At 49.3% G+C, this 27,816-nt stretch overlaps 14 protein-coding genes across 14 annotated transcripts; 9 read left to right on the top strand and 5 right to left on the bottom strand.

Annotated features, from left to right (window-relative positions):
- Positions 1–34: 34 nt before the first annotated feature.
- N7525_001085 (SH3 domain-containing protein) lies at positions 35–2,516 on the top strand (the record flags this gene model as incomplete). The annotated part of the gene is made up of 5 exons (XM_061211758.1): positions 35–62; positions 132–473; positions 529–1,122; positions 1,183–1,340; positions 1,398–2,516. The coding sequence occupies 5 exons, from the start codon at positions 35–37 to the stop codon at positions 2,514–2,516; spliced, it is 2,241 nt and encodes a 746-aa protein (XP_061070984.1).
- A 631-nt stretch (positions 2,517–3,147) lies between these two features.
- On the top strand, positions 3,148–4,031 carry N7525_001084 (uncharacterized protein; the record flags this gene model as incomplete). Its single annotated transcript, XM_002558288.2, has 2 exons — positions 3,148–3,509; positions 3,566–4,031. 2 exons carry the CDS (start codon positions 3,148–3,150, stop codon positions 4,029–4,031), a joined length of 828 nt encoding a protein of 275 aa, XP_002558334.2.
- A 1,063-nt stretch (positions 4,032–5,094) lies between these two features.
- Positions 5,095–5,490, bottom strand: N7525_001083 (uncharacterized protein; the record flags this gene model as incomplete). The annotated part of the gene is made up of 1 exon (XM_002558289.2): positions 5,095–5,490. One exon carries the CDS (start codon positions 5,488–5,490, stop codon positions 5,095–5,097), a length of 396 nt encoding a protein of 131 aa, XP_002558335.2.
- A 21-nt stretch (positions 5,491–5,511) lies between these two features.
- On the bottom strand, positions 5,512–5,739 carry N7525_001082 (uncharacterized protein; the record flags this gene model as incomplete). Its single annotated transcript, XM_061211757.1, has 1 exon — positions 5,512–5,739. One exon carries the CDS (start codon positions 5,737–5,739, stop codon positions 5,512–5,514), a length of 228 nt encoding a protein of 75 aa, XP_061070983.1.
- A 478-nt stretch (positions 5,740–6,217) lies between these two features.
- Positions 6,218–7,430, top strand: N7525_001081 (uncharacterized protein; the record flags this gene model as incomplete). Its single annotated transcript, XM_002558290.1, has 3 exons — positions 6,218–6,436; positions 6,491–6,978; positions 7,034–7,430. 3 exons carry the CDS (start codon positions 6,218–6,220, stop codon positions 7,428–7,430), a joined length of 1,104 nt encoding a protein of 367 aa, XP_002558336.1.
- A 226-nt stretch (positions 7,431–7,656) lies between these two features.
- Positions 7,657–8,119, bottom strand: N7525_001080 (aegerolysin family protein; the record flags this gene model as incomplete). Its single annotated transcript, XM_002558291.1, has 2 exons — positions 7,657–7,969; positions 8,019–8,119. The coding sequence occupies 2 exons, from the start codon at positions 8,117–8,119 to the stop codon at positions 7,657–7,659; spliced, it is 414 nt and encodes a 137-aa protein (XP_002558337.1).
- Positions 8,120–10,218: 2,099 nt separating this feature from the next.
- On the bottom strand, positions 10,219–11,116 carry N7525_001079 (uncharacterized protein; the record flags this gene model as incomplete). Its single annotated transcript, XM_002558292.1, has 2 exons — positions 10,219–11,001; positions 11,066–11,116. The coding sequence occupies 2 exons, from the start codon at positions 11,114–11,116 to the stop codon at positions 10,219–10,221; spliced, it is 834 nt and encodes a 277-aa protein (XP_002558338.1).
- A 1,748-nt stretch (positions 11,117–12,864) lies between these two features.
- N7525_001078 (uncharacterized protein) lies at positions 12,865–13,326 on the top strand (the record flags this gene model as incomplete). The annotated part of the gene is made up of 3 exons (XM_061211756.1): positions 12,865–13,036; positions 13,065–13,098; positions 13,170–13,326. Coding segments are annotated over 3 exons (363 nt in total), but the record flags the coding sequence as incomplete, so codon positions are not given.
- Positions 13,327–14,044: 718 nt separating this feature from the next.
- Positions 14,045–14,737, top strand: N7525_001077 (Hydroxymethylglutaryl-CoA reductase class I/II substrate-binding; the record flags this gene model as incomplete). The annotated part of the gene is made up of 3 exons (XM_061211755.1): positions 14,045–14,204; positions 14,257–14,496; positions 14,568–14,737. The coding sequence occupies 3 exons, from the start codon at positions 14,045–14,047 to the stop codon at positions 14,735–14,737; spliced, it is 570 nt and encodes a 189-aa protein (XP_061070981.1).
- A 1,038-nt stretch (positions 14,738–15,775) lies between these two features.
- On the top strand, positions 15,776–17,104 carry N7525_001076 (PQ-loop repeat-containing protein; the record flags this gene model as incomplete). The annotated part of the gene is made up of 1 exon (XM_002558293.1): positions 15,776–17,104. One exon carries the CDS (start codon positions 15,776–15,778, stop codon positions 17,102–17,104), a length of 1,329 nt encoding a protein of 442 aa, XP_002558339.1.
- Positions 17,105–18,041: 937 nt separating this feature from the next.
- Positions 18,042–19,733, top strand: N7525_001075 (uncharacterized protein; the record flags this gene model as incomplete). Its single annotated transcript, XM_002558294.2, has 2 exons — positions 18,042–18,259; positions 18,329–19,733. 2 exons carry the CDS (start codon positions 18,042–18,044, stop codon positions 19,731–19,733), a joined length of 1,623 nt encoding a protein of 540 aa, XP_002558340.2.
- A 3,060-nt stretch (positions 19,734–22,793) lies between these two features.
- On the top strand, positions 22,794–24,225 carry N7525_001074 (uncharacterized protein; the record flags this gene model as incomplete). Its single annotated transcript, XM_061211754.1, is given in 2 exon segments — positions 22,794–23,327; positions 23,347–24,225. The coding sequence occupies 2 exon segments, from the start codon at positions 22,794–22,796 to the stop codon at positions 24,223–24,225; spliced, it is 1,413 nt and encodes a 470-aa protein (XP_061070980.1).
- Positions 24,226–24,741: 516 nt separating this feature from the next.
- On the top strand, positions 24,742–25,238 carry N7525_001073 (uncharacterized protein; the record flags this gene model as incomplete). The annotated part of the gene is made up of 2 exons (XM_061211753.1): positions 24,742–24,837; positions 25,092–25,238. The coding sequence occupies 2 exons, from the start codon at positions 24,742–24,744 to the stop codon at positions 25,236–25,238; spliced, it is 243 nt and encodes an 80-aa protein (XP_061070979.1).
- A 639-nt stretch (positions 25,239–25,877) lies between these two features.
- N7525_001072 (acid phosphatase DET1) lies at positions 25,878–27,692 on the bottom strand (the record flags this gene model as incomplete). Its single annotated transcript, XM_002558297.2, has 2 exons — positions 25,878–27,611; positions 27,678–27,692. 2 exons carry the CDS (start codon positions 27,690–27,692, stop codon positions 25,878–25,880), a joined length of 1,749 nt encoding a protein of 582 aa, XP_002558343.2.
- Between the last annotated feature and the right edge of the window lie 124 nt (positions 27,693–27,816).

The raw sequence follows: 27,816 nt of genomic DNA, 5'->3' as shown, positions 1-27,816 counted from the left end.
TTGCTCTTGATACCACACTCATTTACACTGCAACATGACTAGACCTCAGATGATCCGAGCTGGTAGGTCAAATTCTTCTTGGGCGCGAGGCCAATTGGTTCGAAGTTGAAGGTGTTGACCGCTATCTCTAGATACCTTGGACCTTCAAGATCACGATACCCCTTCCGCCAAAGATCACACCAGACAACCCGAACATCCAGATCCTCTTGGGAGCGGCCGGCCTGCTCCCCATCAAGAACTTTCCATTCGTCACGCCGAACAAGATTCACAAACAGAGATCAATGGCGGACCGGACAAAAACCACGAATACCGCGGTGACAAGGATGTGTATCGAGAACCGGATGACGAGGAAGACGATGAGGATGAAAATCACTACGACCATGAAGATGGCGATCTGGCAGACGGCGAAAGCGATGACATGATGGACGATGATATGATGGACAAAATATCCAGCTCACCCTCTATCGATGATGGTATAGACCCTTGGGAATTATAGGCATGAATCGGGCGTTAACTGATGTTATACAGAGGACATCGATTTTGAGTTTGTATATGCGCTTCATAACTTCGTCGCAACGGTCGATGGGCAAGCAAATGCCGCAAAGGGTGATACAATGGTCCTTCTCGATGACAGCAACAGCTACTGGTGGCTTGTGCGCGTGGTGAAGGATGGCAGCATCGGCTACCTCCCTGCGGAACACATCGAAACGCCAACCGAAAGGCTTGCTAGATTGAATAAACACCGAAACGTGGATCTGTCAGCGACCATGTTGGGTGACAATAACGAAAAGTCGAAGAACCCTTTGAAAAAGGCCATGCGCCGTCGGAATGCGAAGACTGTCAACTTCGGTGCCCCGACGTACATCGACGCCTCCGATGTCGACTACTCAACGGACGAAGATTCCGAACACGGCGACTTTTTCAATGATGACGAGACTCTGGATGGCGAAGAGGAAGACGTGCAAGAGCAAGCTGAAAATATTGTCGTGGAGCCTCTTAGGCCCAAAGCCCAGAAAGAAAACCCTACAGAGCATGCCGATGCCAACGGTGCGGAGAAACCCGATTCGCAGCGCTCAAGCTCTGATCGACGCCCGTCTAGTGAAGAATTCTTTGAGGCCGAAGGTAAGCACACTCAACTCAACTGCTCTTGGACCTTATTTGAAACTCACTTTTACAAAACAGAACCCACCGTCAGTAGATCCAGAAATGGCACTGTACGGAACACCGATTCCTTCTTCAAAGATGACACGGCCGAGCCCAAGAAAATTTCTCTCACACCAAATCTTCTGCGCGATATTCGCGATGAAAATGGCGCAAACACGTTGGCTGAGTGGAAAGAGGTATGTTCCCCATCGTGGGTTTATCCAACAGATCAGTTGGCTGACGTTTTGGTGAAGCCTCGTGGAAGCTTGGAATCCCTTGAGAAGGGTTCTAACTCACAGGACAAAATCAAAGAGAGAGAGGAGAAGAAGCGAAAAGACAAAAAACCTGGAATGCTCAGCGGGTTATTCAAGCGCAAGAAGAGCAAAGATGACATTGACGATCCAGAGAGGTCTCCTGCAGAGTCGGCATTCCGCACATCACCCCAACCCAAGACCTCGTTGGAATCTGTCTCATCGAAGTCTGTGTCCCCCGAGCAACAACGACCCTCTAAACCCCAGAAAATCTCGAACAACAAGCTACACAAGCAGCCTCCAGGAATCATGAAGGTTGATCCAGTCCTTGACCCTACAATGGCCGAGTTCGCCAGGGGCAACGAGCCCATTCACCAGGATCAGGGCAACAAGGGCATCCGACAGGTGCCACTGCAAGAAGAAAGAGAAAGCAGCTATGAAGACTGTGGAATTGTGTTACAATCACCTATTAGCCAATCGAGTCCTTCCAAGGACCCCTTTGCTACTCCGCTCGAATCCATGGACCCCCTGGAGTCGCCTGTTGACCGACCATCCAGTGAAGCCCAATGGAGAGAACCAAATGATCCAGACCGTACAACGGCTGGGCCAGCGTCTGTTACGTCTCCACCCCAGAAGTTCGTGCCTACGCTGGCGGCTGGAGATGAGTCGGAGTCCCCTGTCAATATCTCTCCCGTGGAGGCTTATTCCCCCATGAGCGCGCACGGCGCAACAAATAATGTGTCTTCTCGAGAGGTGCGCTCTTTCTCGCCACCGTCTCCACCATCATCACCCGGACAGGACGTTAACTACCTCAAGGGTAGCACGGCTGCTCCGGCCTCAGTCGATACGCTTTCTGTGGACACCCCGACGTGGAGCGACTCCAGTCTACGATCATACATGGACGAAGAAAACGACATTCGCGATTTATTTATTATTGTCCACGACAAATCAAATGTACCTCCTGCTGGCCCTGACCACCCAATCACCGGACGTCTATTCAAGGAGGAAAGCAAGAGACTCAAGGAGATGAATAATCAGCTTGACGAAATGCTTGTGAACTGGATGTCACAGCGGACTAAGAGCTCGAGCTCGACTCGTGGCATTCAGAGTCCACCAGTGTGACCAAAATGTGCATCAATCTTTTGGAAACCCATGTGTTGCCAGGCGGTCTGCCTTGCATGGCGATGAAGGCCAGGGTGTCTTTGAATGTGCTGGGCGCATCACTTTTGGCCGGCCCTCATTCTTTCCTTCACTTTTTTTTCCCTTCTCGTTTGTATCTTGATGCCACTGCTTGGCGCAAATCCTTGTTCTGCATTTTTCCCATCGCCCTAGGGAGCGATGTGACCCTGAACGTCTAACGGCCAGCTCTATTTACACCATGCTTCTTTTTTTTCGATTTTCACCGGAATACCCCGACTCATCCGTGTTCAGTTTTGTTTCTTTCACATCTTGAGGTTAATGGACTGGCGTATATCAATGCAATATCAGTTGCCAAACATATCTTCCTAGAAAAACCAATAAATACTACAGGGCACATCCCTCGGCCGTACGTATGCAGAGAAGCAAGTGACAGTACTTGATTGGAGAGTAGGTGCATTCCAAAGTCCCTGTGGAAGATCGAGGGTCGTGCGGGCAGGTCAGCCGCACCATGATGTATAACCCCACTGGTCATCTGTCTGACATGCCTACATAAAACCCTTTTGCGTGTTTCTGTCCTTAATGCGACAGGATTTCCTTGACGTATCTCATCATCATGGCGGATCCATACAACGCTTACAACTCACACTCAACGCCTACGCCGAGCGGGGTTGGCTACTATCCCCCAGAGGATCAGCCTCAGTACCCGGCATATGGCCAGCCATACGGAAACCAAGAGCCATACCATTACCCTGAATCAGAGCAATACAACCCCGGACCAGAGCCTTATCAGCCTAGTCCGAACCCAAACCAGGCCTATGCTCCACAGCAGAGCTCATACTACCTTGCCCCCGAGCCATATGGATCCTCCATGGAGAGAAGCCATACGCCGACAGGGCAGCCAGACTACCTTGGGCCAGTGACTCCAACAGAATACCAACATGTGCAAGACAGAATCCCCGAGAACGCAGGATACTAGTGAGTTGGGCGACACATTCTCAACTGTGAGGACCAACACTAATGCTGAGCCCTAGCAATGACCATCCAGCCGACCAACCACGGTACACACCCTCCGCAAGTCCCCACCCTCCCGCTGTCTATGTGTCCGAACCAGAAGATTCGCAGCACACTCGCGAACAGCGCTCCGATACAGACACTGACACTGACCGGGGTATGGACCGTGGGCTCGGTGGTTCGCTCGCTGGCGGCATGGCGGGCTATTACCTTGGTCATAAGAAAGAACATGGCTTGCTGGGTGCGATTGGCGGTGCTCTACTTGGAAACTTCCTGGAGGACAAAGTGAAGGATCACAAGGGGCAGGACGATGATAGTGAACATGATCATCATCGCCGTCACCGTCACCGTCACCGTCACCATCACCACCATCATCATGGCCATCGGAGCCATTCGAGGCACAGCGGTCACAGCGGTCATAGCGGGCACTCTCATAGTTCTCGTCATGCCAGCCATTCGAGGCACCGCGATGAAGATGAATACTGAGTGAATCTCGACTTCGAACAGTGTTCCTTTGCCTAGGGTTCCTTTTGTCCCCCTCTTTCTTTCTTTTATCGTGCTGCAGTTCTAGCATGGAATACCGGGTATGTGCTTTTACTTGAGACTTTATATTGATTTACAGACGCCATTGTTATCTTTCATGCGTTCTTTTCGTTTTTTCTTTTGTCTCACGTCTCATGATTGATGAGCAACTTGTACAGTGGGAACCTCCGAAATACTGGGCTAAACAAGATATACCTCCAAATTCTACAGGTTCTGCCAGTCTAGGATTCTTAATATAGTTAGCGCGTATCTACGTGATCTAGTATGGAGAGATCCGTAGTCAAAGGTATATACGTAAAGAGACTGCGAGAAAGACCACTTTAGAAGACCACTGAAAAGACATATGAAAAGACTATCGGAGAAGACTACCTAAGAAGGCCATTAAGAAGACTACGTGACCGACACTTCTTACAGTGGTTGGCAGGCGGTATATAACTAGTATAATTTAGGCACAAAGGTTTAGCCCAATATTTCGGAGGTCCCACTGCATACTCTCACACGAAGACTCCGTTTCCACATGTGCGGTATGGGTCCAGACCTCCCCGATAGTTGATTATCCTTTACCGGATTGATGATTACGAGCAAGGAGAGGATGGAAATTTTTGGATCATATTGGCTTGCAAATGGAAAATCCAGGTGATCAATCCATGCCCCGGTCTTCCTGGTCATGACCTTGGAATCTCACCGGTCAGCTGGGGGTGATGCGGGCTGTGATTCACAGTCACTTGGTTCAACGTGTATGTCCGGGAGATTCCTTGAAATCGGCGTGATAACTGTAGACGACACTTGATCTCTTATGCGTACGACATAGTCTCCCATCTAGTATCGTCTACACAAGCCTCTTTCCCCTCTGGACGCTGGACCGGCATTGATCTTTCGTTTGGCGGTATTTTGTCTGGTCTCCTGTGAACACGAGTCCTACCAATACCAACGGGGAAAATTTGACACCAACGATCTGGTGGAGGAAACGGCAATAGGAGTTTCAGAGAGTCCACGTCCCTAATCTTCATCCAGTTCCTCGGGTTGAAGTGGAGACACGCCGTGACACTGGTTTCCTGCCCCTCTGCTGGCGCGCAGGCATTTCACGGCTTTGATCCTCAGGCTGAGCAACCTCCTCCGGCTCCGTTAAACCAGCAGAGAGGGCACCAGTTACTCGGTCTCGCAGCTTCGGGCTGAGCTTATCAAGATCATCAGCCACTTCTTCAAGTAATTCTATAGCCTTCCGAATCTTTGATTTTATTTGGTCTTTGCTTCGCGCAGAGTTATTGAGTGCGCTCAATGGCCGTGGTAGGTCGGGCCGCCGTGAAGGACGGCGAGCAATAAATCTGTAAGACCAGTTGTGGCCAACCTGTGTCTCGACTCCAGCGCGAGCAAGTATGCGATTTGCCTCGCCTTCTACCATGCCAGGGGTAGCAGGAGTATTTCAAGCCTCCAGGGAAATCATCCAGTCATCCAGTTCTTTCTCCTGAGCATGATCAAGTCTCCCAGAACCCCCTCTGTTAGGGCCCGCGCCGAGAATTCGTCTGCGAAGCATAGTGTACGGAACGTCGAATTCCCGGGCCAATGCTGCGACCTTTACTTTATCGCGCTCATCATATGCTCTTATAGCATTTCCAATGCGAGTTTCTCTCTCAATGGAGAATTTAGCCATGGTGGTGAGGGAGGAGGTTAGCCTATCTCGGCTGCCGCTTTTATGAGCTGCACCTGGGCAGTGGACGCGTCCACCCGCGTTGGAAGCCCTGGAGGGCTCCCGAACCTTACCTAATTTTTTTGATGACTAACCCTACGCACCCGCCCGGGCGGACTTTTGTGGGCACCACTCCGGGGCTGAGGTTGAGTGCTCGTGAGCTTTGCCAGAACTCAGATCAGAGGGGCCTGACCTCTCTGTAGGGTGCATTGGTTAATTCTATGGCGTGCGGTCAAGGTTTTATATGAACAGTGTTTGGATTGGAGTACTCCGTGCAAACATGCTTGATAGTCACATTGTGCATTGGGACTCTCAATGTCTCCACTGTAAATGCGGGGACCGTATTCGTACTAGCGCGTTTTCGGTCTAGAGACATCTGGAGGGAACATTCGTGTGGAATCATTCTTGAAATCTTCGACAACCTTGAAAGAAGTCATACAACATGGCAAGCACAATCGAGCAGGATGAAACACGGGATGGAATTGCACAGCAACTTTCACCCACTCCCTTTGCATGCTCTTCGCTCACGCGTCTGTCTGGAGGCACAGCCAACTTCGTCTATCGTGGCGAACTTGCCTCAACTGGACAATCTATCATTATAAAGCACACCAAAGATCACTCGGCCTCTAACCCAGATTTTAAAATCGATGTCACGAGATGCGTTAGTTGCAATCCATTGAATGACCTGCTGCCAACTATACTGATCTCAAGCTAGCACTTCGAGGTAGCCATTCTTCGAGCTCTCGATGGCCTGGCAATGTATAAAAATGGCAACATAACCGTCAAGACACCACGCTTATTGCACTTCAATCGGGAAACAGACACCCAGGTGTTCGAGGATCTTCCAAATTCAGTCGACCTGAAGACCTTCCTGCTCTCACAGGTCTCCCGTGACTTGTCCGAATCCTTAGGGCGAGCCTTGGGTAGCGCCCTTGGATCCTGGCTGAGATCGTTTCACCATTGGACAGCCGAGGAACAGCAAGTGGAATCCACAAAACTTCTTGGCGAGAACAAAGTCATGAAAGAATTGAAGTTCTGGGTGAACTATACTATGCTCATGAACACCATTGAAAACTTTCCCGATATTCTAGAGAAGGATCGTGATATTTTCGAGGAGGTTCGCGACCTCGCTGCAGCAGAGCTCGAACGACAGAACTATGATGAAGGATATGGGGTTATTCACGGTGACTTCTGGACTGGAAAGTATGCTCTCCTGGATCTAAACTCCACGAAGCGAGCCAGGCTGACTTGATTCTAGTGTTCTAATTCCTAACGTTCCTCTCACCCACCAGTCTGAGACGGCTATGTTCATTGTCGACTGGGAATTGGCGCAGATTGGAAGCCGCGCATTAGACTTGGGCCAAATGATTGCTGAGCTGTATGAAACAAAGCTGTTCAAGAATCTGGACGGTGGAGTGTGGATTATTCAAGGGTTCTTGGAAGGATATGGGGCCCTCAACGATGAAATGGCATTCCGCACTGCGATCCACGTCGGTGTGCACCTGATTTGCTGGGGAAGTAGAGTCCCTGGATGGGGCACTGAAAAGCAAATCGAGGAGGTGGTGAGGTTGGGAAGAGATCTGATCGTCTACGCCTGGAAAAAAGACAAGGACTGGTTCGTGGGAGGCACTCTTGGCTGCCTGTTCAAGGGTTAATGAGTTTATTACGTATCTACAATACGCCTTTTTCGCTGCTAATTCTTTCAACTGCATTTGATTCTGGGTTTTCTGACATTTTGAATTGTTTTGGTATTTTTGGGTTTGTTTACGGTATTGATTATACCAATATTCCCTCACCGAATGCCATTCATGCTCCACGGACCGCAACGCTCTTCGCTCTTCAACACCCAAGTAGGGAGTTGATGCAGCCTGTGGAGCGTAATTACTTCTTCTTCTCTGCGACATCGACAAAGACATGTCCCAGGGGGCCGGCCTCAGAGCTCCATCCTCCATGCTCAATGGTGTACTTGTCGCTCTTGTCCAACACCTCGACCAAGTTGGCGTGCTCTCCACCACGGTTTTCCCAGTGGAGCTCGCAAATCTTGTCATTGTCATGAAATAAGTCCAGGCGGCCCTCACTACCGCGACGGCTGCTAGCGCCGATCTCACCAACGCCATCGGGGGAGATCTTGATCTCGTCGATCTCCTCTTCAGTGAGCGACCTGCGGCGGTTGTTGGGGTCGGCAAACTCGCCGCTGCCTGGTGTTAGTAGAGGTATCATAAATCCCCTGGAATCATAAATACCCTTCAATGACAGTGTTCTGCACAAGGATCTCGCCATCTTTGATGTGGTCCCGAATGTGGAACGAGACCCACTGGGAATTGTACTTGTCCATATTGTCCATATTGGAAAATCTGTGAAGTAATTGTGATAAGTGATAATCGAAGAATTGTAGAAATCAAACTCCTTTTCAGAAATGTCAACTCTTTATATGCATCAAACCCCAGAATGCGGGGGAGCGCCTGTGGTGATGTAATTCATTCTGAATACGTCCACGGGTCGACGGGTAGGCGACGAATGGCACGACCGTCAACACCATTGTCCAATGACCGACCTGGACAAGAGAACCTTGCTGGTATTTGCGGGGTTCACCTGCCTATCACCTTGTTTTATTGCATCATTTGAGACCGCGTGATCTGAGTAGTGCGGAGTGGCATGATAATTGGGCAATGGAACGCATGACATTATGTGAAGTTGACCGGAGATCCCGTACATTAAACAGCTCTAGGGCAATAAGGATGGCAAGATAAGACTATAACAAAATAAGAAGGATGGAACCACTGACTCTGCCAGGTATACAAAATACAAACTCAACTGGAGTGAAACACGATAATTTGAGACAGACCAAGGGACAAGATGCCGAGTGACTTGTTGCATGAGGACAGCCTTTGTCTATTCCACCAAATTGACTTAAAAAGTACTCAGAGAAACATGACCGCCAATGGGTTCAATCCCCCAATCCCCCAATCCCCCAATCCCCCAATCTCCATACAGCATAATTGCATTAACGACATTTGGGTCACATAGACTTGTGCTTTGAGGGTGTTCATTGTCGTGTCATACACCAAGCATATTGATCAAGACACCTAAACTGACCTGTACCTATGTGGACACTTCAAGCCCGTCTTACTCATGACGGGCGGTTCTGGCAACAGGGCTATAAGGCAGTCCATGTGAGCATTGGAGCTCAATGGCGTCCCATTTGAGTGGAAGTGCCCGGCTTCAATATATTATCAACTACGTCCAAATATCCTGAAGCTATATTATCAATTCCCGTGGCAATGTATGCCAACCAGGAAATCCGGGGGCGGGCAGGCGGGCCGTGAATAGCCTGAACGGCAAGGCTGTTTTTCAATTCCCGATGAGTATTTGCAAATTTCCTTTAGATAGTCAAAAGCTATTATTAATAGACACTTTTAGTTATGCGAAAGTGGGTGAAACAACAAGGGGGCCATGGGGCCCTGGGGCCAGAGGCAGTGCTGGGCGATCTACAAACGCGGCTCTGCTTCAAGCTATAATCCCACATTCGCTCCTCCAGTCTCATTCATCTTTCAACCGAATCTGCTTTTATTCCCTTCACTCTTGGTTGTCCTCCAAAAAAATGCCTTTCCATCTTCCTACGCAATTCGATGACGGATATTGGACAACATCAAAATGGCTTCGAGTGGCATGCATAGCCGCCAGCTCCGTTTCACCGATCTACTTGGTGACGGTTGGAACATCGTGGGGTGTCTTCATGCTCGTGGTAAGGACCTCTTCTCGAGCTGGCTGAAAGCGTGCGTGGCTAATATTCATTTAGAATTTCCTGCCATTGGTTTGGGCCTCGATTCACCTTGTCATGCTCCGCAGAGGAGTCATCTTTCACCCGCTGTTCAATGCCTCTTTTGATCTTCTTTCAATCGCGAGCTATATTCGTACTGTTTTCTCTTTGGGTCCCGGATTGGGTGAATATGTCTACATGAGCATCACGGGTCCATTTATGCTGGTGGCTATGTACGATCGCAACATCCTCGTTCTGATATGGTCATGTCTTTGCTCACTTAATATGCAGATATTGTTTTGGCGTCTCGTGCCTCCGCGAAGTGATGCGATTCCGGCGATCTGGGCGCGGGTATGTCCAGGGTGGTGTTGTCCTTGCTTAATCAAGTGAAGCGAAAAATGGGTCAGTGGGAATTGCAATCGGGGGATGATTGTTGTTGAGCTCCATCCTCGTATTGATTCTTGATATGCTTGGTTGATGATGGTGTATATATTATACTACTTCGGTTGCTAAAAGTGGTCTGGTATAAATAATTAAAAGAAATGTAGAATTGAAGACGGAGTTACATGTCTAGCACCAAGAGAAATATAATTGTCAACAGTAGCTCAAAAACCACCGGGAAAAGAATACAAATAGCCACCAACAAGTTTCGTTATGGGAATCTTTGGCAAGCTCAAAGTGTCTTAGATCTGCAGAGCAGCAACAACAATGGCGCCGAGAACAACTGCGACACCGGAAACGGTGGAGCGTCCAGCGGCGTTGAAAGGAACAGTGCTAGGAGTAGCAGTGGTCCAGACACCGGTGGAGGAAGGACCAGCGGCAGTGATAGGGGTGAATCGGTGCAGAGAAGAAGACTTGGCACCAACGGAGGTAGCAGCGGCGCAGACCGAGGTAGCGGCACAGACAGTCTTGGTGCGAGTAACAGTCACGGTGGTAGCGGAGGACGCTCTGGCCGAGGAGGAGCGTCCAGCAGCGACACCGGAAGGACGAGGGCTGCTAGAAGAGATAGGGGACACAGGGGCAGCAGTGGTGGTAGCCACCAAGGTAGGAATAGAAGGTCCCGTGACAGAGGCGACGGGGGTAGCGGAGGTAGCAGCAGGGGTGGTGGAAGCCGTGGAGGAAGAAGAGATAGGTCCATCCTGGCAATCAGCCTCACCCAGAACAGCCAGGCACAGGTTGATGGGAATGTTAACCAGGCCGCCGTTGGAGTCAGAGTTCTGATTGCAGTGGGCCTCACCCAGAACAGCCAGACAGACGTTGATCGGCACGTTGATCAAGGTCTCGCTGTCGCTGCTGGAGGAAGTGGCCTGGTCACACTTGGCCTGGCCAAGAGCAGCCACACAGGTGTTAACGGGGACATTGATGAGACCGTTGGTGGTGCTCTGCTGCTTGCACTCAGCATCTCCAATGATGCCAGCACAGAGGCCGAGTGGCACGCTAATCAAGCTTTCGGTAGCTTGGACGCCCTATGCACAGACATAGATTATTAGCTTGGTATCCAATTGGCGAAATAGTGGAGGTTCCGCTTACGGAGCAAGAGGCGGCAAGGGCCACGAGGGAAGTGATAATGGATTGCTTCATATTGTCGGAATAGATGTATAAGTTATACGTCAATTATTAAGAGAAAGTGACGTGGTTGATATTAACGAGAGTGGTAATAAAAGAATGGACGCTGATAACAGCAAAAAATTAAATTAAAAAAAAAAGAGTGAACGTGAGAGAACTCACAAAGAGTGTAGCAGCTTGAGTAGATGAAGGTACGAGAAAAGGAAGATCATGCAGAGGTGGGCAAAGGGCCTTATACATGTCGACCACTAGCCAGAACACACCCCCCGGCCTCGTATTTTCTCAAAGAGCAGAGAAAGTGTCGATCTGCATGGCAAAGCATTGGCAGGCAAGAAAATGGTCTTCGACCAAGACTAGACCCGGCCATTAGCTTTCCAATAGGTCTCTCATTGGCGTACCCCTATTGCACGGGGTGTTGACAGGCTGCGGTATATAAGGCTAACCTGTACGGGGTAACTGAGCCCATAACAAAATGCCCTAACCTGAGATTACCCCGATGATCAAACTCTATATGTACTAGCTCCACTGTAGTTCCTTTTCCGGGCCGCTAGCTGCTGTTGGCGTTCGCTTTCATTGCATTCGCTTATACCCGACTATGGACTAATTAAGGGGTTGAAAGAGATAGAACTACTAATGGGAGTGAGACTTCCAAATTTCTGAACAGATTTCATACGTTGAGAAGAACCTTGGAAATGGTTAAGCTTTGGATAATTTGCTCTAGAAGGGTTTAGTGTCTTTTATATAACCATGCCAAGCGTCACAGGTACCGTTTATATGTCTTACCCATACAAAAGATACTTGGTTAGGCACATCATAGACTTAATATATGTTTTTTGTACTTCGAGATAATGGATATAAGAAGATGCATATAATGTACGGAGTAAAGGAGGTCTGTTTCATTTAGCCAAGCTTTGGTAAATAATATTAAGCATACTAAAAGCATCTAGTACGTTTCTACATACGACCAACGTTTACATTTGTTCTAACTATAGCGTCTTAAATATTATCCTTCTTCCACATTATATATGGAGAAGTAATAGTTACTAGAATTAGATCAATTAAGCTAGACTCATATTATCCATAGATGTATTCGTACACGAGACTTTTGACATCTCTCCGATCAGTCATTCGGTCTTTTCTTTGTTATCTGTGGGACCATGGGAGCCGGCTTGCCGTCGTGAACTCCAAATATGGGGGCTTTTTAAACTGATATAATGCGCTCTGTTTCTCTTTCCAATTATCGTTCAGTCCGAGAATGTTGTCGATGACCATTGGCATGCTCTTCATGTTCCCAAGTAATGTAGTTAGTTCCAGTGCCCTAGGTAGCCTAAATACCCTGTAGTCGAGTGCCATCATTCCCCAGTAGGCAGCAGTTTACTTGCCCTATTCCCAATGGTTGACAGGGGTGCAGCTTGCAGGCACCCGATCTTTCGCTATCAATTCCTTCCCCAACATTTGACCCTTTTGTGGAAGAGTCCCGGACTTTCCAATCGCAGGCCAGCACTGTCTGGTGGCCATTTTTATACAATTTCCTGGTAAGGTATTTCGGTCTATCCCTACTCCGTACTCAAGGTCCTTTTCCGAGTCAAAAGAAATACCGGCTTTGATGTAATCATCATCCAAGCTGACAAGGCTCAAAGTTACAGTGTAGCATAGAAGCTTCCACATCGTTACCTTGTCATTCATAGTACCGCATCAATGAATCAACGATCTTTCCACCGGGAAGCCGAGCGGTGACCTCAAGTCTGCTGTTTTAATCCAGAACCGCCTGTCCACATCCCATCTATACCATTTGCACTATAGCCATCTTGGCAAGTACGACCTACATTGGTGTCCTCAAGAGCAGTCTTTTCCATGCCCCCGGCAATGTTGGAAAGGCCGAGTGGGATTCCTTAGTCGCAGGAAGCCGAAGATTGATTGCTAGCCCGGAAACTGGTTAGAAGTGGAATACGTTCAACTCCAGTGACATCCCTGAGGACATTGGCCATCAAGCGCTTGTAACCTTAGGCTTTCCACGGTGGTATGCAGAGGCACCCTAAATCGTCACATCGTCCTTCACTCCCCTCAGTGTGGAACTGCCTATGCTTCCCCTTCCCTCAACATCAAACCCTTTGACAGCCTATTCCTATGATAGCACCTTCGCCTTCGCAGTTCCACATCAAAGGGCGCCTGGATTGGTGACCGCTGTGCAAAAGATCCCTTACAATGGAGCCAGTGGCGAATAACCCGAAGACGGGGGTGCCGAGATAGGACACAAAACGTGCACCATGAAGGCTGCCCGACCTTACACGAAAGGCAGTCTTGTTCAGTGAGTCCATGATAGCTGGACGGAATTCCTTGGACTTCTCAAGCTCGCTCAAACGCTTAATATCATCGTTATGGCTATCACCTACATATCGATGCACTTGACTTTCGTTTCACTTTTTCTGAGAATGAAGAAATTGGGATCGAAGTTTTGGCTTGCTAGAGTGTGCTTTTGAGTTCAACGTTTGCCTTCTTGTTGAGCCTTGATGTGACCATCAGACTTGGTGTCCCAACAAGCATGAAGCTACTATCCGAAGGACTTCCCTTCTTGGTTGTGGTTATTAGTTTTTCGGGCGTGAGAGGGAGGCTTCAAACTTCTGTTTCCTTGCAGCCTTGATCCTGCAGCCTTCGCACGCCCGCGGAACTGGATAATCTGCTCAAGTAAATACCCGTAAGATATTTGAGCGATGAGGATGTCGTCTCCCTATCTTTGCGGGGCAAGATTCGTGGGTACGCACTGGAGAAAAGCCTCAAAGACTGCACGCGAGTCGTTAAGGTTATAAGGTTCGTCGCTCTATCAATCCGCGCACCCCTGCCACCGCGGATATTACCCACAGGCTGAAAGCTTCAAAACTATCATACGAAAACTACGCTTGGGGGTGTGTTCTGGGAGATTGTTGCGAGAATGTCATTGGCTTTATGCCAGTGCCTGTTGGAGTCGTCGGCCCTCTAGTCATCGACGGCAAGAGTTATTTCATCCCTATGGCAACAACTGAAGGCGTCCTTGTGGTCAGTGCAAGCCGTGGCAGCAAGGTTATTAACCTCAGCGGTGGTGCTGTGACAATCGTCACTGGTGATGGTATGACACTGGCCCGTGTGTGAGATTTCCGCTCCTTCCACTGCCGCGAAAGCCTGGCTTGATTCCGGTGCTGATCAGGCTGTGATGAAATATGCCTTTAACTCAACAAGCCGATCTGCACGGCTGCAGAGCTTGCGAACCACAATCTCTGGTACGAACGTGTGTATTCGATTCAAAGCAAACACCGGCGATGCCATGGGAATGAATATGATTTACAAAGGTGTCGAGCATGCTCTGCATGTCATGTCGACTGAGGCAGGGTTTGATGATATGAATATCGTCACCTTGTCAGGTAATTATTGCACAAACAAGAAACCCTCCGTCTTGAATTGGCTCGATGGGCGGGCAAGGGCATTGTGCCAGCGAACGTTGTTAGGGGTGTTTTGAAGAGCGATGTTGACAGCATGATTCAGATGAATGTGTCGAAAAGTCTCATTGGCTCCGCCATGGCCGGCTCAAGTGGTGGATATAACGATCAAGCGGCGAACCTGGCAGCCGCAATTTTCATTGCTACAGGACAGGACCCTGCGTAGAGTGAAGAGTGCCAACTGCATGACTCTTATGAAAAAGTAAGTTTAAACTGCCACTGACTCGGATTGGAACACATCCACTAACCTCGACACATTATTTACGGTGGCTCATTCCATATTTCGTCACTACGCCGTCCATCGAAGTCGGTACTTCGGGTGGCGGTACTATTCTTGAACCCCAGGGAGCAATGCTCGACATGCTCGGTGTTCGTGGATCCCATCCGACCACGCCGGGCGAGAATGCACGTCAACTTGCACGCATCATCGGAGGCGCCTTTCTGCGGGAGACTGTCTCTTTGTGCAGCTCTGGCAGCCGGTCACCTTGTGCAAGCGCACGTGGCGCACGATCGGTCTGCCCCGACATCTGCTGCCCCCTCTCGGAGTGTATCGCCATTTGGCGGGAGTCGGATCGCGTCCGGCCCCAATAATGGCCCCAAGATGAGTGCTGCAGCAGTGGAACGGAGTAGACGCTGATTCAGCGGAAATATCGGAGCCCTGGAGGCCTGGATTACTTGCATAATCGGAAGATATCCCTTACGCTCTGTAACTGAGAATATATTATAGATTAAGAAGTAGCAGAGAAACAAAAATTGACAGTGGATCGAAACCATGATTTGACTGAATAATTTTTATCGGTAGCCATCCTACAACATAATGCAGTGTTACCTAAATGCAGCACCTTGCCCTGGTGCATTTGCAAGCTGGGAGAAGCCCTGATACGCCCATTTAACCTTATCGCATGAGTCATCCGATCTGCCCCGATGCGATAAGGCGAGTTCAGCTCTCGTGACACTTCAGAATGACCCCTTGGGCTATGCCCTTCAGTCCTTGCTTTTGTTCATTTACTTATTACTCTCCCTTTCCAAGTTCGTTCGCTCTATTAGATCTATTAGACTTAGAGTATACATTCTCTCTTATCCTATTCCCATCGGATTCGCTTATCGCCCTTGCCCATACTTTGATGCCCACGGCCCTACACGAGTCACTACTTGAGGCTGTACCAAGCCACTATACTATCAAGTACATCCCTGTCGATAGACCATGTCACCTCCATTATTACAGAACCTCCTTTCTGGGACCCTTCCTGATCACTGCGAACCGACCTCGCCCTTCCTGACCGCCGTCTCCTCGCATCTCCACATTTGCATCCCCACTCCTCTCGCGGCGATCTCTTCCGTTCTTGGGACCCTCAGCATAGTCTCGTGGCTATTCGCACAACTACCCCAGATCTATAAGAACTTTCAAGTGCAATCGACGTCAGGGCTATCGATATTTTTCCTGGTGATCTGGTGTCTTGGCGATGCGAGCAACCTCGTTGGAGCGATATGCACCCGGCAGGCAGGGTGGCAGGTCGTGATTGCCAGTTACTATGTCTTCGTTGACATCACTCTGGTCTTCCAGTTTTTCTGGTACACTCATTACAAACCTCGCCAAAATGATTTGTATAACAACCTGTCACACTCGCATGACTCGGCTGGTCAAGACGTCATTCAGGGCGTGTCTCCTCCTGGCCATGATTCGAACCATCAGACCCCTCCTCCCGTGAACATGGACAACAAGCACTCAGAGGCCAAGGATGCGGGCTTCCATACTGGCTCAGTACTCAACTCGACCCGTGAGCAAACAGCGTCATACTCAAACGAGAAATTGAGCTCCTCGCGTCGATCCGTGAGGGTAAGCGGCAGCGCACACAGCCCGCCATTTGCACTGCCCCGGACGATGCTCATGGCATCATTCTTATGTGCCGTACTAGCTAATGCTGCACCCACCGATAAGCCTCATCCGCCCATTTCTGACGCACCGCACGAGGCCATTGTCGAGATCATCGGCCGCGTCTTCTCATGGATGTCAACTATTCTGTATCTCGGCTCGCGCCCTCCACAGTTATACAAGAACTATCAGCGCAAGAGCACCGAAGGTCTCTCCCCACTGCTCTTCATGGCTGCGTTCTGTGGGAACCTGTTCTACTCCAGCTCCTTGCTCACCAACCCGAACGCTTGGTCCGATTTCTCCCCATACGGCGGGGGCGGCTGGGCCGATAACCACGGCAACGACCGATTGGAATGGATAGGACGAGCTACCCCGTTCTTCCTGGGTGCCTTCGGTGTATTGGGACTGGACGGGTTCATGGGCGTTCAGTTTCTCATGTATGGCGATGGTCCAGAGCACGAGGATGCCGAGAGTTTCATCACCAGCGATGGGGATGACGCGAAGCGCGGTCGCGGTCGCGGTCGCTGGAGGCGTGTTCACGGCTGGATGCGAGGCTGGATCCCCTCTTCTTCGCCTCGGAGGGAGTCAGGAGACTCTTTAATCCCGCAGGAGGGACAGGCTCTGTTGGGCGCAGAGCGCGGTCCATACGGCACTGTTTGATCATGACTGTTTATATGCGCCTCTGTTATTCCTTTTCGTTTCCTGTCCATGCCTCTTACGTAGGGTAGGTATGATACATATGATGTGATGACTCCGGAGCTTTATTTTTTTGCCTTAGCATTTCTTTTATCTTTTATCATTCGGGTGCATTGTGTGACATAGGTTGTTTTCCTAGGCGTTCTTGGGGCTGGATAACATACATATATATAGGAACCTCCAGGCTATCATCGAGGTCTGTTTGGTTGTTGACAACCTATAACTCCAACATCTCGCATTCCCTGTCTTTTGTCTGTGCATTGTTTTCGGAATTTATGGCATGACTTGGATTTCCCGGTTACAAATAGGCCATGGCGCACATTTACAAGAATAGACCACGCTATTGAAAGACCCATGCCAGTTTAGCAAACATGAAACGGTCAGGGAAACCTACAGGTATAGCGCCGATCAAAACGTGGCTATATAGTCCGACGGCGCTGATCGCCCCATCCAATTCCCCGTCAGTTATTTTGAAAGTCTCCTGTGGTTTGAGGGATGTGAAGTGAGAAATATGGCGTCTAGTAATAAACCTAACTGTGGTACAGTTAATCTACCCGACATCCCAAGCCCTGAGTGAACGAACAACATCCCGGGCCCTCATTCGATGTGTACCTGGTCCCTCGATCAAGCTAACTTAAGGAACCAATTGGCTTGTCTTGAACGAGACAATCCTCGCTTCAAATTGCCAGCTTATTTCAGAAGTGGAGCGGTAACGCCACGAGCCTGCGATGGCAACAAAATGTTCAACCACAGCGCTTCTTACTTTCCTTGGGATGCAGTCTAAAAGCCCGCGATATCCTCGTTTTTGTTTACTCAGTTGTTCAAGATTACGCCCTCTTTTACCTTTTGTGGTGTTTACTCACCCGTCCATTCGTTTATATCCGCTAGAATCTATACGAAAATGTTTGTCCAAAGCCACGTGATGTGGCTTGCCCACGTTCTTCCGGCTGTTGCGTTCACTATCACCGCGCTCCCCCAGACAACCCCCTCTTCAGCTCCGCTCCCGGGTTGTGGTTCTGAGAACTTGGTTGAGGATGTGGCTTTTGAGACTATCGATCTCGATGACAGCGTGTGGGCTATCCTGCCGCCCAAGGGCGGTGCAGCTGTCGATGGATACCTGTTCGTGCCTACCTAACCATATGTACAGACAAAAGTTTCGTGCAGCGTATGAACTGACTCTCGCGATAGGCATCTGGGTGCCGAAGCTATCCAATCGCAGGCCCTGTTGGTCCAGACAGTTACCGGCGCCATTGCGGAAGAGACTTATACTGTCTCTTTCGACATCCGCCAGAGAGCTGGCTTAGGTGTTGATAGTACAAGTTGCACCGTGAACCTCCTACTAAATAGCGCAGATGCCGGCACTAGCCCTCTCATAGCCGGTTCCTGGAAGACTATCTCCAAGCAATGGACGGCTGTTGACTCAGAAGTCGACCTGTTCATCCTAATCGATTGCCCCGATGCGACCATGTCAGGCACGACAGTGGACGTGGCCCACATCTCGTTCGAGAAGAGATGCGGTTCATCCACCTCAGCCAGCGTCTCGGTCCCTATCAAAACCCCATCGGGTTCACCTGTTGCCACCAGCACTTCGCTCGCTTCTTCTGTCTCCCCATCTGGTCATCCAAGTCCCGATGGAACAGGGTCTCCATCAGACATGCTCTCAGACTCGCCAAGTAGCACCATAGGCCCTATAACTTTGACAACCACTATCACTGGACCCGTAAGCCCCGCTACCAGTAGCGGCATCGAGTCCTCAGTCTCAACCCCTGGAGCACCAGCATCTTCCGAGTCCACCGCGCTGACAACCCCTACCTCCATGGACCCCACTATGACCTTGCCAGCAGAAACCCATACGCCGGATATGACAATTTCTACTGTGTTCACCACCCGCACTGCGACTATCACAGCCTGTCCCTCGACTGTTACCAACTGCCCAGCCACCGAAAAGACAACCCACATTACCACTGAGACTATCGTCGTCTCGACCACTGTCTGCCCTGTTGAAGACGCAATGAGCACTACCGAAGGATCCAGCCCCACCGGCCCAGCTGGCGATGGCAGAGACTACACAATCTCAACAATGCTGTCAACTCGAACTCTAACCCTAACCCAGTGTCCGGCAACAGTGACTGACTGTCCAGCTCGCGGTCAGACCACACATACCACGACAGAGACCATCGTTGTCGGTACCACTTCGGTCCCCATCAACGCCGCTGTGATCACCACGGCACCTGGTGAAGCTGAAGGTGAAGGTTCGACCGGCTCTGACTCCAGCTTTACCTCAAGAGTCTCCGCTGGTAATCATTCCGGCCACCTCTCCAACCTGCCCAGCATCACACGCGCACGTATCAGCTCAGCTTCACCATCAATTTTCACTGGTGCCCACTCAGCCACGGTCCAGTTTTCCCCCGGAGCAGGCTCCTCTCCTACTGCCGCAGGTGCAGGTGCAGATGCAGGTACAGGTTCGGGTTCTAGTACCGAAAGCAGCATCTCAGCAAGTGCATCACCCGTGTTTAACGGTGCTTCGTCCTTCACTGTTTCCAGCGTCCTGTCTGTTCTTGGTGTTATCCTTACTGTCGCACTTTTCCTTTGAGTACATTTGTCTTTCGCTGGATATTTTGTCATGGATTATAATGGATTTTGTCACTTCCTCGAGGATTGAGACTAAGGTACGTACCTATAATACATCGCTTGAGCTTCCGATGTCCCAAAAAAAGACATGAACAATCCTTCAAGTCACTTCGCGTAGTAATAGAAGTCTTGGTTTATTTTACAACGTATATAAAACGTATATAAATCAATGATATTTGACAAAAGAGAAAGGCCTATGTATACGCCTGTCTAATTGGCTGCCTCTCGATACTCTCACAGCCCATTTCGAGGCAGTGTACTCCGTAGTGTGCCCTCCAACTAGTGAATCCTATTTTTCCCTATGTTTTAATCCAGGCATGACCCGGACGCCTGACGTAAAAGCGCGAGCCCTCACCCGGGCATAGAATAACCACATTGGCGGACCAGTCACCTATACTGCCGCTATAAACAATATGGGGCATATGTAAGAACAACCCGAAACAGAAATAGCAATAAACCAATCTTGGAAGAAATCATAGATCACGATGACAAATTGCTCAATGTCACCTGGGCATTAGCTATTGATCTTGTACAACGTATGTACTTGTGTCCTCTTATTCGCCTCCCCCTCAAAAAGAGGAGGGGTGCTATGCCTGGTTTTTCCCGGTTTTCCCCTTAGTTTACGGGGTTGGGGAAATTACAGTTTGGGAGTTTCTCATTCGAAGCTGTACAATATGTATGTTGTATTGCAGCTCGGAAATATGGAGTTTTGTTTCAGGGAAAAGGCCGAATGTAGCCGGTCGGGCATCGTTGGTCTTGTTATCCGGGGTGTTTTTCTTTTTCTTTTTCTTTTCAGCTGATTGGTATATCTATTGTCTACATATGTACGGAGTATATTGACACGAATCATCACATCCAAGGTAAGCAGGTACCGTACATTTAGGTGGCGCCTGGAAAGAATCGGAGGAACTCGAAAATGGAGCATGGCAAGGCACGAGGTCCGAGGGACTGTGATTTATTAGTCCGGTCTTCGGTGTTATATTTAAGTGTTTTAAGTATTTTAAGTATTTACCTAGGTAAGTATTTAAAGATTAATAATAGTATTTCTAGACCCTTCTCAGGGAAATGAGTTTAATACATATGCGGGGCTTTTAACATGCAGCAGATGTATGCGCCTTTTAAGCAGATAGGCAAATAAATATAGAGAGACTGTCGGTGCCTCAGATAAATACCTTTCAAAACACCATCTTTACCTTTAAGAGTAAGTACATGTACAGTTTACCTACACTTGCCCATGCAGCACGCTACTCTATGTTGGGATGCGGACTGCAGGGATCAACATCCTTGTCCTTCGCTGAGGGCGGAGTTGTCTACAGTGAGTCAGAGACCCGTTTAGACTATGTCTGACATGTCAGAGACCAGAGAGAAGAGGGACATAGGGAGAGTGCTCTGTAGATGGAGTTCTTGCCAGATGCATGGTCTCGGTTGCCCTTGCTTGGTAGTACGGAGTAAATGACCCGGCGACAGCTGTAAGGTTGTTGTTATATAGTCCCTGCTTTGCAAGTACTCTGTACACAGTACGGAGTACATATTTGGAGTACGTTTGTATGGGGAGTGGGTATGGAAGAGTCCGGATGAACACGTCCGTACCTAGGTAGGTAGCACTAGGGGGTTTTTGTAGACTAAGCAACGGAGGGAATGCGACATTTGATTTTTACAGAATATCTTTTATAGACATAACTACGGTAGCCATTTGACATAGGATATTTTCCTTTTACTATTCACTATTTACTATTTACCAATTACCATTTACATTTTAAAAAATAAAATAAAAAATATTCGAATCTTGCCCAGGTGGAAATAGAACTGAGCTTACTAACAGCCCTGGCCCGCGTGGAGCAACTTCCAAGGTTTTTTTTTTTTTTTTTTTTTTGCTTTCCCAAGCTCAATACAATACCAGCGACCTCGGGAGAACCAGTGAGAACCAGTACTAAGAACCAGTGACACGGGCGTTGCATCACCGGATTTGCCTTAAGGGTCTAGGGCCTTTTTCTTTACCATGATAAACTTTACAGTACCATTACATGATACCTGCACTGTCCACCGTGCACGTTCCAAACTCATTGGAGACATTGAACGGGTGGATTTTTATAGTAGGAAAAAAAAGGAAAATGGGACGGAAAAAAAAAAAGAGTCGAGAAAATCCAATAAGAACTGACGATAATGTCAGACTCCATTCAAATCATTCTTCATGCTCCGTATATTCATATAAGCTAGAAGCCTAATTTACCTGATACTAGTAGAGACACAACGTGCGAAACTTTTTAATTTTAGAATTTCCAGATGTGGGCCGAGTGACTCCTTCCCTGTATCCCAAATACATGTAAAATTACCGGGGCAACCCAACGGCCTTTTCCCACACAACGCCCCTATACACTTTTCTTCTCTTCATCCTTCTTCTCAACCTCTTTTCTGTATCAATCTTCTCCCGTGTCAACGAGCTTTTCACTAAGTGTCGTTGATCACCTCATTCTGTGAGGTTTGCGTCTACGCGTGGGGAATTTATTTTTCTTCCACCGGTGCTCTTCTCCCAGCGTGTTCAGTTCACCCTTTTACGTGGGCTCTTCCGCTTCGCTTCGACCTGGTTATTCGCCTATCAAAGCGCTTTGAATTGACTGGATTGTGTGATCTGTCACCTTCTCTCACAGGCGTCATTTTGACACTTCAAGCGAGGATTGTGTATCGTTCACCATTCGCCACGCTCCTTCTGATTCTCGTTTACTCGTCATTTGTCCATTGGATCATTGAACGCACCTCAATGTCATTCAACTAGAGACTGCCTCCTAGGAAAACGATAGAGCGATCCGCTCGCTGAGCACCGCTCTTCTCCTCTTCCTTCCCCCCAGGATCAGGATCTGGTGGAGTAGACGGTTCGTCTCCTTATTTCTTTTAACTCTTGTCTCTCGGTCTATCTGGCTCTTGCCTACCCCGGAGGCCTTGTATGCTGATTCTCGCCTCTTCTGGCAATAGAATACGTCTAGCTCTCCGTCCTGAACTGGTAACCGCGTCTCCCCTTCTCAAGATGCCGTCCTTCTTCGTCCCAGGCCACCATGGCCTGCCTACGCCTCCCCATGTCAACGGTGGTCGTATGGAAGACCCATCATTCTACCCGGTTGGTCATGCAGGATTCCCTCCTCGCTACCACCAAAGCGGCAACGAGTTCATCGAACAGTACTCGCAGTCTCTGTGTTACGGCAAACCCACTTCGATGAATCTCCACCCCCAGTCCGCTCATCCGATGAACACTGCTCGCGATCATCATCACATGATGAACCAGCAGCCCATGTTCAACCCCATGGTTGGCGCCGGATTGCCCTCAATCCGCAACGTCCAACTTCCGCCCATGGATGCTACGATTCCGCCTCAATATCGTCGACAGGAAGCCGCCCCAATGCAACAGCAGCTGGAACAACCCCGCAAGGAGGAGAAGGCAACTGGAGGTGTTGCAGCTCACCTGGATTATGAGATGGATCGCATGTCCGATTTTGTGGCAGAGATGGCTCAGGGAATGTATGATTTGTTCGAGACCAACATCACCATTGCAGATATTGACCTCGTGCGAAGCATCTACCCAGGATCTTCGGTTCCCCCCCCAGTTTCGGAAATACGTCTTTCAGATTTTGTCCTCGACACGCCTCCCAAGTTCTACCATTCTGCTCGGTCTCTTCTATCTGGCCAGCCGCGTGCGCCTGTTGTCGGCGCAACGCACCTTCACCAAGACAGACAGTAGCCAGGTCTATCGCATGTTGACTGTGGCTCTTCTGTTAGGAAGCAAGTTCCTTGATGACAATACCTTCCAGAACAAATCCTGGGCTGAGGTTAGCAACATCCCCGTTGCTGAGTTGAACCACATGGAATTGGAATGGCTGTTCGCGTTCGACTGGAAGATCCACGACCGCATCTACGACAAGCAGGATGGTTTCGCCTCGTGGCGCGCGCACTGGGATACCTGGCGGACCAAGGCAACAGCTCGGGCTCAGGAGTCTCGCCAGACTCTGGCGCCTCTCGAGACCAACGTGATCCGCGGCCAGGCTGTTACCAAACCCCTTATGTCCCCCGAGGGCCCCATCCCACCGCAGTACCAGCGCAGCTCGCAAATTGAGAACTCCTGGCTCAACCCGACCGCGTCTGAATACTCGCCTCCCTCTACCCTTTCCAGTGGCCCCACTACCCCCGACTACTACTCGGTTGGCCCTTGGGGTTACGCCAACCCGCCTCCGCCTCCACCCTACTCGCGAGGCTGGAACGCACCCTCGCAGTACATGGTTCATCCCGCACCTCGATCCCAGCCCCCATCCTACCACCACACTCCGGCGTATGGGTTGCCGTTCGCACGGAGTCTCTGGACGGGTCATGGTTCGTCCTGCGGCTGCACCTACTGTGCCAAGCACCTCGAGCACTATATGTGCAACAGTGCATTCCCCTCCATGCACCAGCCAATGATCGCAACCTAGTTGAAGATACTTGGCATGTTCTGCCCACGATCCCGGACGGAACAGACGGTGTCAACGATTCAAGACCACAAGTCTTGCTGCCTCTTTGAATTTCTTCTTACTGCAACTCTAGACTTCTTTCAACGTTTGTTTGGGCGACTCGCATGGGATTTATTTCGATACCGTTTCTTCTTCTGCTTGAATTGTTTTCAACCTTGCGCCTTTCGACCTTTTGCCTCCTTTAGCTTTCACCTGCTTCTGAGCAATTGGCCTACCGCGTCTCCCAAAAGTACTTCTGTTCGCGTCTGCTGGTTCTCGTTTGGCAAAGCGAAAAAATCTCAAAAAAAGGAGGGAAGAAAAAGAGGAAAAAACGCTCCCATAGCGGACATTGGCATGCCCCCGGCCAAGCCCATGATGCAAAATCTCGACTGAACTTGTTATATTGATATCACTTTGATTTCATCGAGTCTTATACAACCTCATTGTTGGGTCCCATCTTTGACTCTAAAGGTTGCCGGGGCTGCAGTCACGACTATCATGAATCCCCAAAATCTGGCTTTTTTGTTTATTACCCATGACTTCGGTTTATATCGTTGGTCCTCTTTGTTTTATGCTTGGCATTTTTGTCTCGCGGTGATTACCCATAGAGTGCTTTCTTCTTTTCACTTCCTCATCTCGGTACATTATTCCCATTCGCCACGCTACATGCAGTGCCCGACGTTAATTATTTTTCTTCACTTCTCTTCTCAATCTTCAATTGCCCATTCACTTTTTTTTTTTTTTTTTTTTTTTTTTTCCCCTCGATTCCTTCGATTTTATCTTTCTCTGGCGAGCCTTTCTCCAATCAATGAGATCAACTATTCAAGGATCCTTCCGACCCTTCTTAGCTGCATGATATATTCCATCACTTCCACCTTTCTCTCTCCTCACTTGCGACGCAGATGGAAATCGATTCGTCTTGGGGTCTCTTCTTTCGGTGGCATCTTTGCATGTATCCGGGTGATGTTGGTACACTGGATGCATCTTCTGTCTGATCTCATTTTGAGAGTCCAGTCAATCCCCTGCGATTGGCAACCGTGTAGTCTACCTGAATTTGTCCGCTCTCTTTGACTGGATTCAGTCTATCTGCTCTGTGCCGTTCGGCGCTGCCGCCGAGCCAGGGCCGTCACATGTCCCGTCTCCATTGGCCATGTGTTCACCTGGCTAATAGCGTCCGTGGCTGTGGCTGATGCTCAGTTGTTTGAAGATATCTCACTAGATTAGCGACAAACTATTATCTTTGTCGGGACTACAACTGTTGGTGTGTCCTAAGACTCGTATCGATATACCTAGTGTCTTCTACTTACGTAGTGAGCTCTCCTCTCCGTCCGCTGCTATTTTTAGCGACTTCTTGTGTTATGCGGCAGTTTTGGATACTTAAGAACCATAATTTAGATCTCGTAATTATTATTGTGATAGGTATTTGATTCTAGCCTAACACGGAAAGGGTCCATCGACCTGAGATATGTCAAAATGCAGTTGTACTAGTGGGTAATCAAGATTCATCCAGACAGTCGTCGCGGGTCGTAAGAGTTAGATGTAGAGAAAAACGAGACGAGAACCAGTAAAGGACAATGAGAAATATGCAAACGTATAAAGCAGTCAAGGCATCAAGGAAAGCATCCGGAACAGTATTAGTAGATGCTCCCTTGGATACTCTGATCTTGCTTTTGCTGCTCTTCTAAGGATAGTTCTTCGATGTGGAGATGAGACGGGGAATCCGTTGATGGACTTTCCTGTCTTCTCCTCTGTGATTCTGCGTGGTTGGATGACTCGTCTCCGTCGCCTAGGATATTGGCCATGCGGTGCTCGGATTGATCAGTGGAAGAAGAAACATGGTGGTGATTATGGTGGTGGTGGTGATGATGATGATGTGGATGGTGCAGGCGATGTTTCTTCAATTTCTCGATGGGATTGCCGCTCATCTCGTCATCGCCGTCATCTTCGAGCTCCTGAGAGGGAGGGGACCGTTGGGTTTGCTCGCTGGGCGGGAATTCGAAGTGTTGCTGGTTCGCATGGGACAAATAGCTAGTGGCGAGGCCGGGAGAGGTCGGTGCAGCGTGACGGTGATGAACGTGGTCGTCACCTTCGTCGTCGGATGGGGCGAGACTGTTTGCCCCGCTCATGGACCCTCCACCATCACGGCCACCAAGGTGGAGAAGGGCGTACTTTAGGTGCGCTGATGATGAAGATGTGGAGTGCGGTAAGTGGGGGAGATGGTCTTCGCTATTTCGGTTCAGCCCGTGTAAGTTTGGTCGTTTTGGATGCAATGGATTGATGTTTGGCCGGGCTTCTGAGCCAGAATCGTATTGCTTTGTGGCGCCTCCATTTTCATCACCGCGAAGTGGGTGCTGGGGGTTGGAGACATGACGAGCGCCGAGTTTGGGGCTTGTACCGTTCTGGGCCGAACTGTCTTCTGAGGAAGATACCACCTCGTCGATGGATATAGACTTGTGAAGTTTGGAGCCAAAGCTGCTTGCGTGGTCATCAGTATGCTTTGGTTGAGCATGGCCATGTTCATGGCGCATGGAATTCAGTAGATTCGCTCGCAACAACTGTTTTCTCTCTGCGGTCATGCCGTGAGTACAGCCGTCGGGACAGCCACCCCATTTGCGTCGAATTGGGATATGGTCCGTGAGTCCGACATGACCAACAGGCGGGACTTGCCCTTTCGATGCATTTTCACGCTCCCGCTCTTTTCGAAGATCTGACCAGGTGCGAAGTTTATTCTGTAGTGTATATTTGCCGTTTTCTGGATTATGGGTCAAGACCAGGAACTCGCAGTGATTGATGTTGCGGAGATCCTCAAAGTATTCCACGCTCCAGTGATACCACTTCATGAGGAATACTCGTGCCATCAGGCCGTGCGTAACAAGCACACAGACATTTGCAAAGTCATCCTCGCCAAACTGGCGCCAGAGGGATTCGTTGAATCCACTCACGCGATCATAGGCATCTGCTGCAGATTCCCCATTGGGAATCCGGTAGAAGAAATGACCGTAGTCTGCCCGCTCCATCCACATGCGCTCCATCTCTGTGGAACATGGCTGGAAATTGCCGAAGTCTTGTTCCCGCAGCCGGGGTTCTTCATAAACTTTAATTGTTTGTCTTTGGAAGGGCGAAGGAGCGGGCGTATCGGAGGTTAGGGATTCAATGATTCCCTCGGTAGTCTCTCTTGTCCGCCGATAAGGAGAGGTAAAGAAGTGAAGTTTATCGTCGGGCTGGAGGAGATCACGTAGTCGACGGCCTGCATCGTGGGCTTGTCGATGTCCTTCAGCAGTGAGCTTCACCCGGTGGTCTGGAATAGTTTGATGAATGTCGCGGTTTTTGTTGCCTTCTGATTGTGCATGTCGCACTAAAATAATCATCTATAAGTAGTAAAAAGGTCAGTTTAAGTCAAGACACATCCCAATCACTCGGAAATGGAGACTTACCCGTGGCTTCCCCATGGTGGAAGGGTCATGGGGAAATGTAATGGGTGAATGCGGGGGAGGGGCTAGTAGAAGTTATACTATTTGCAGCAAGGACAACGAGGAAAAAGAGAAAGCAAAGAACGAGAACAACAACCGTCTA

This window comes from Penicillium rubens (assembly GCF_028828025.1).
Source record: "Penicillium rubens strain IBT 27055 chromosome Unknown utg000001l_segment0_segment0, whole genome shotgun sequence".
In the NCBI taxonomy this organism is placed as follows: domain Eukaryota; kingdom Fungi; phylum Ascomycota; class Eurotiomycetes; order Eurotiales; family Aspergillaceae; genus Penicillium; species Penicillium rubens.
The sequence above is the reverse complement of the archived record's forward strand: the minus strand, read 5'-3'. Positions and strand labels throughout refer to the sequence as shown.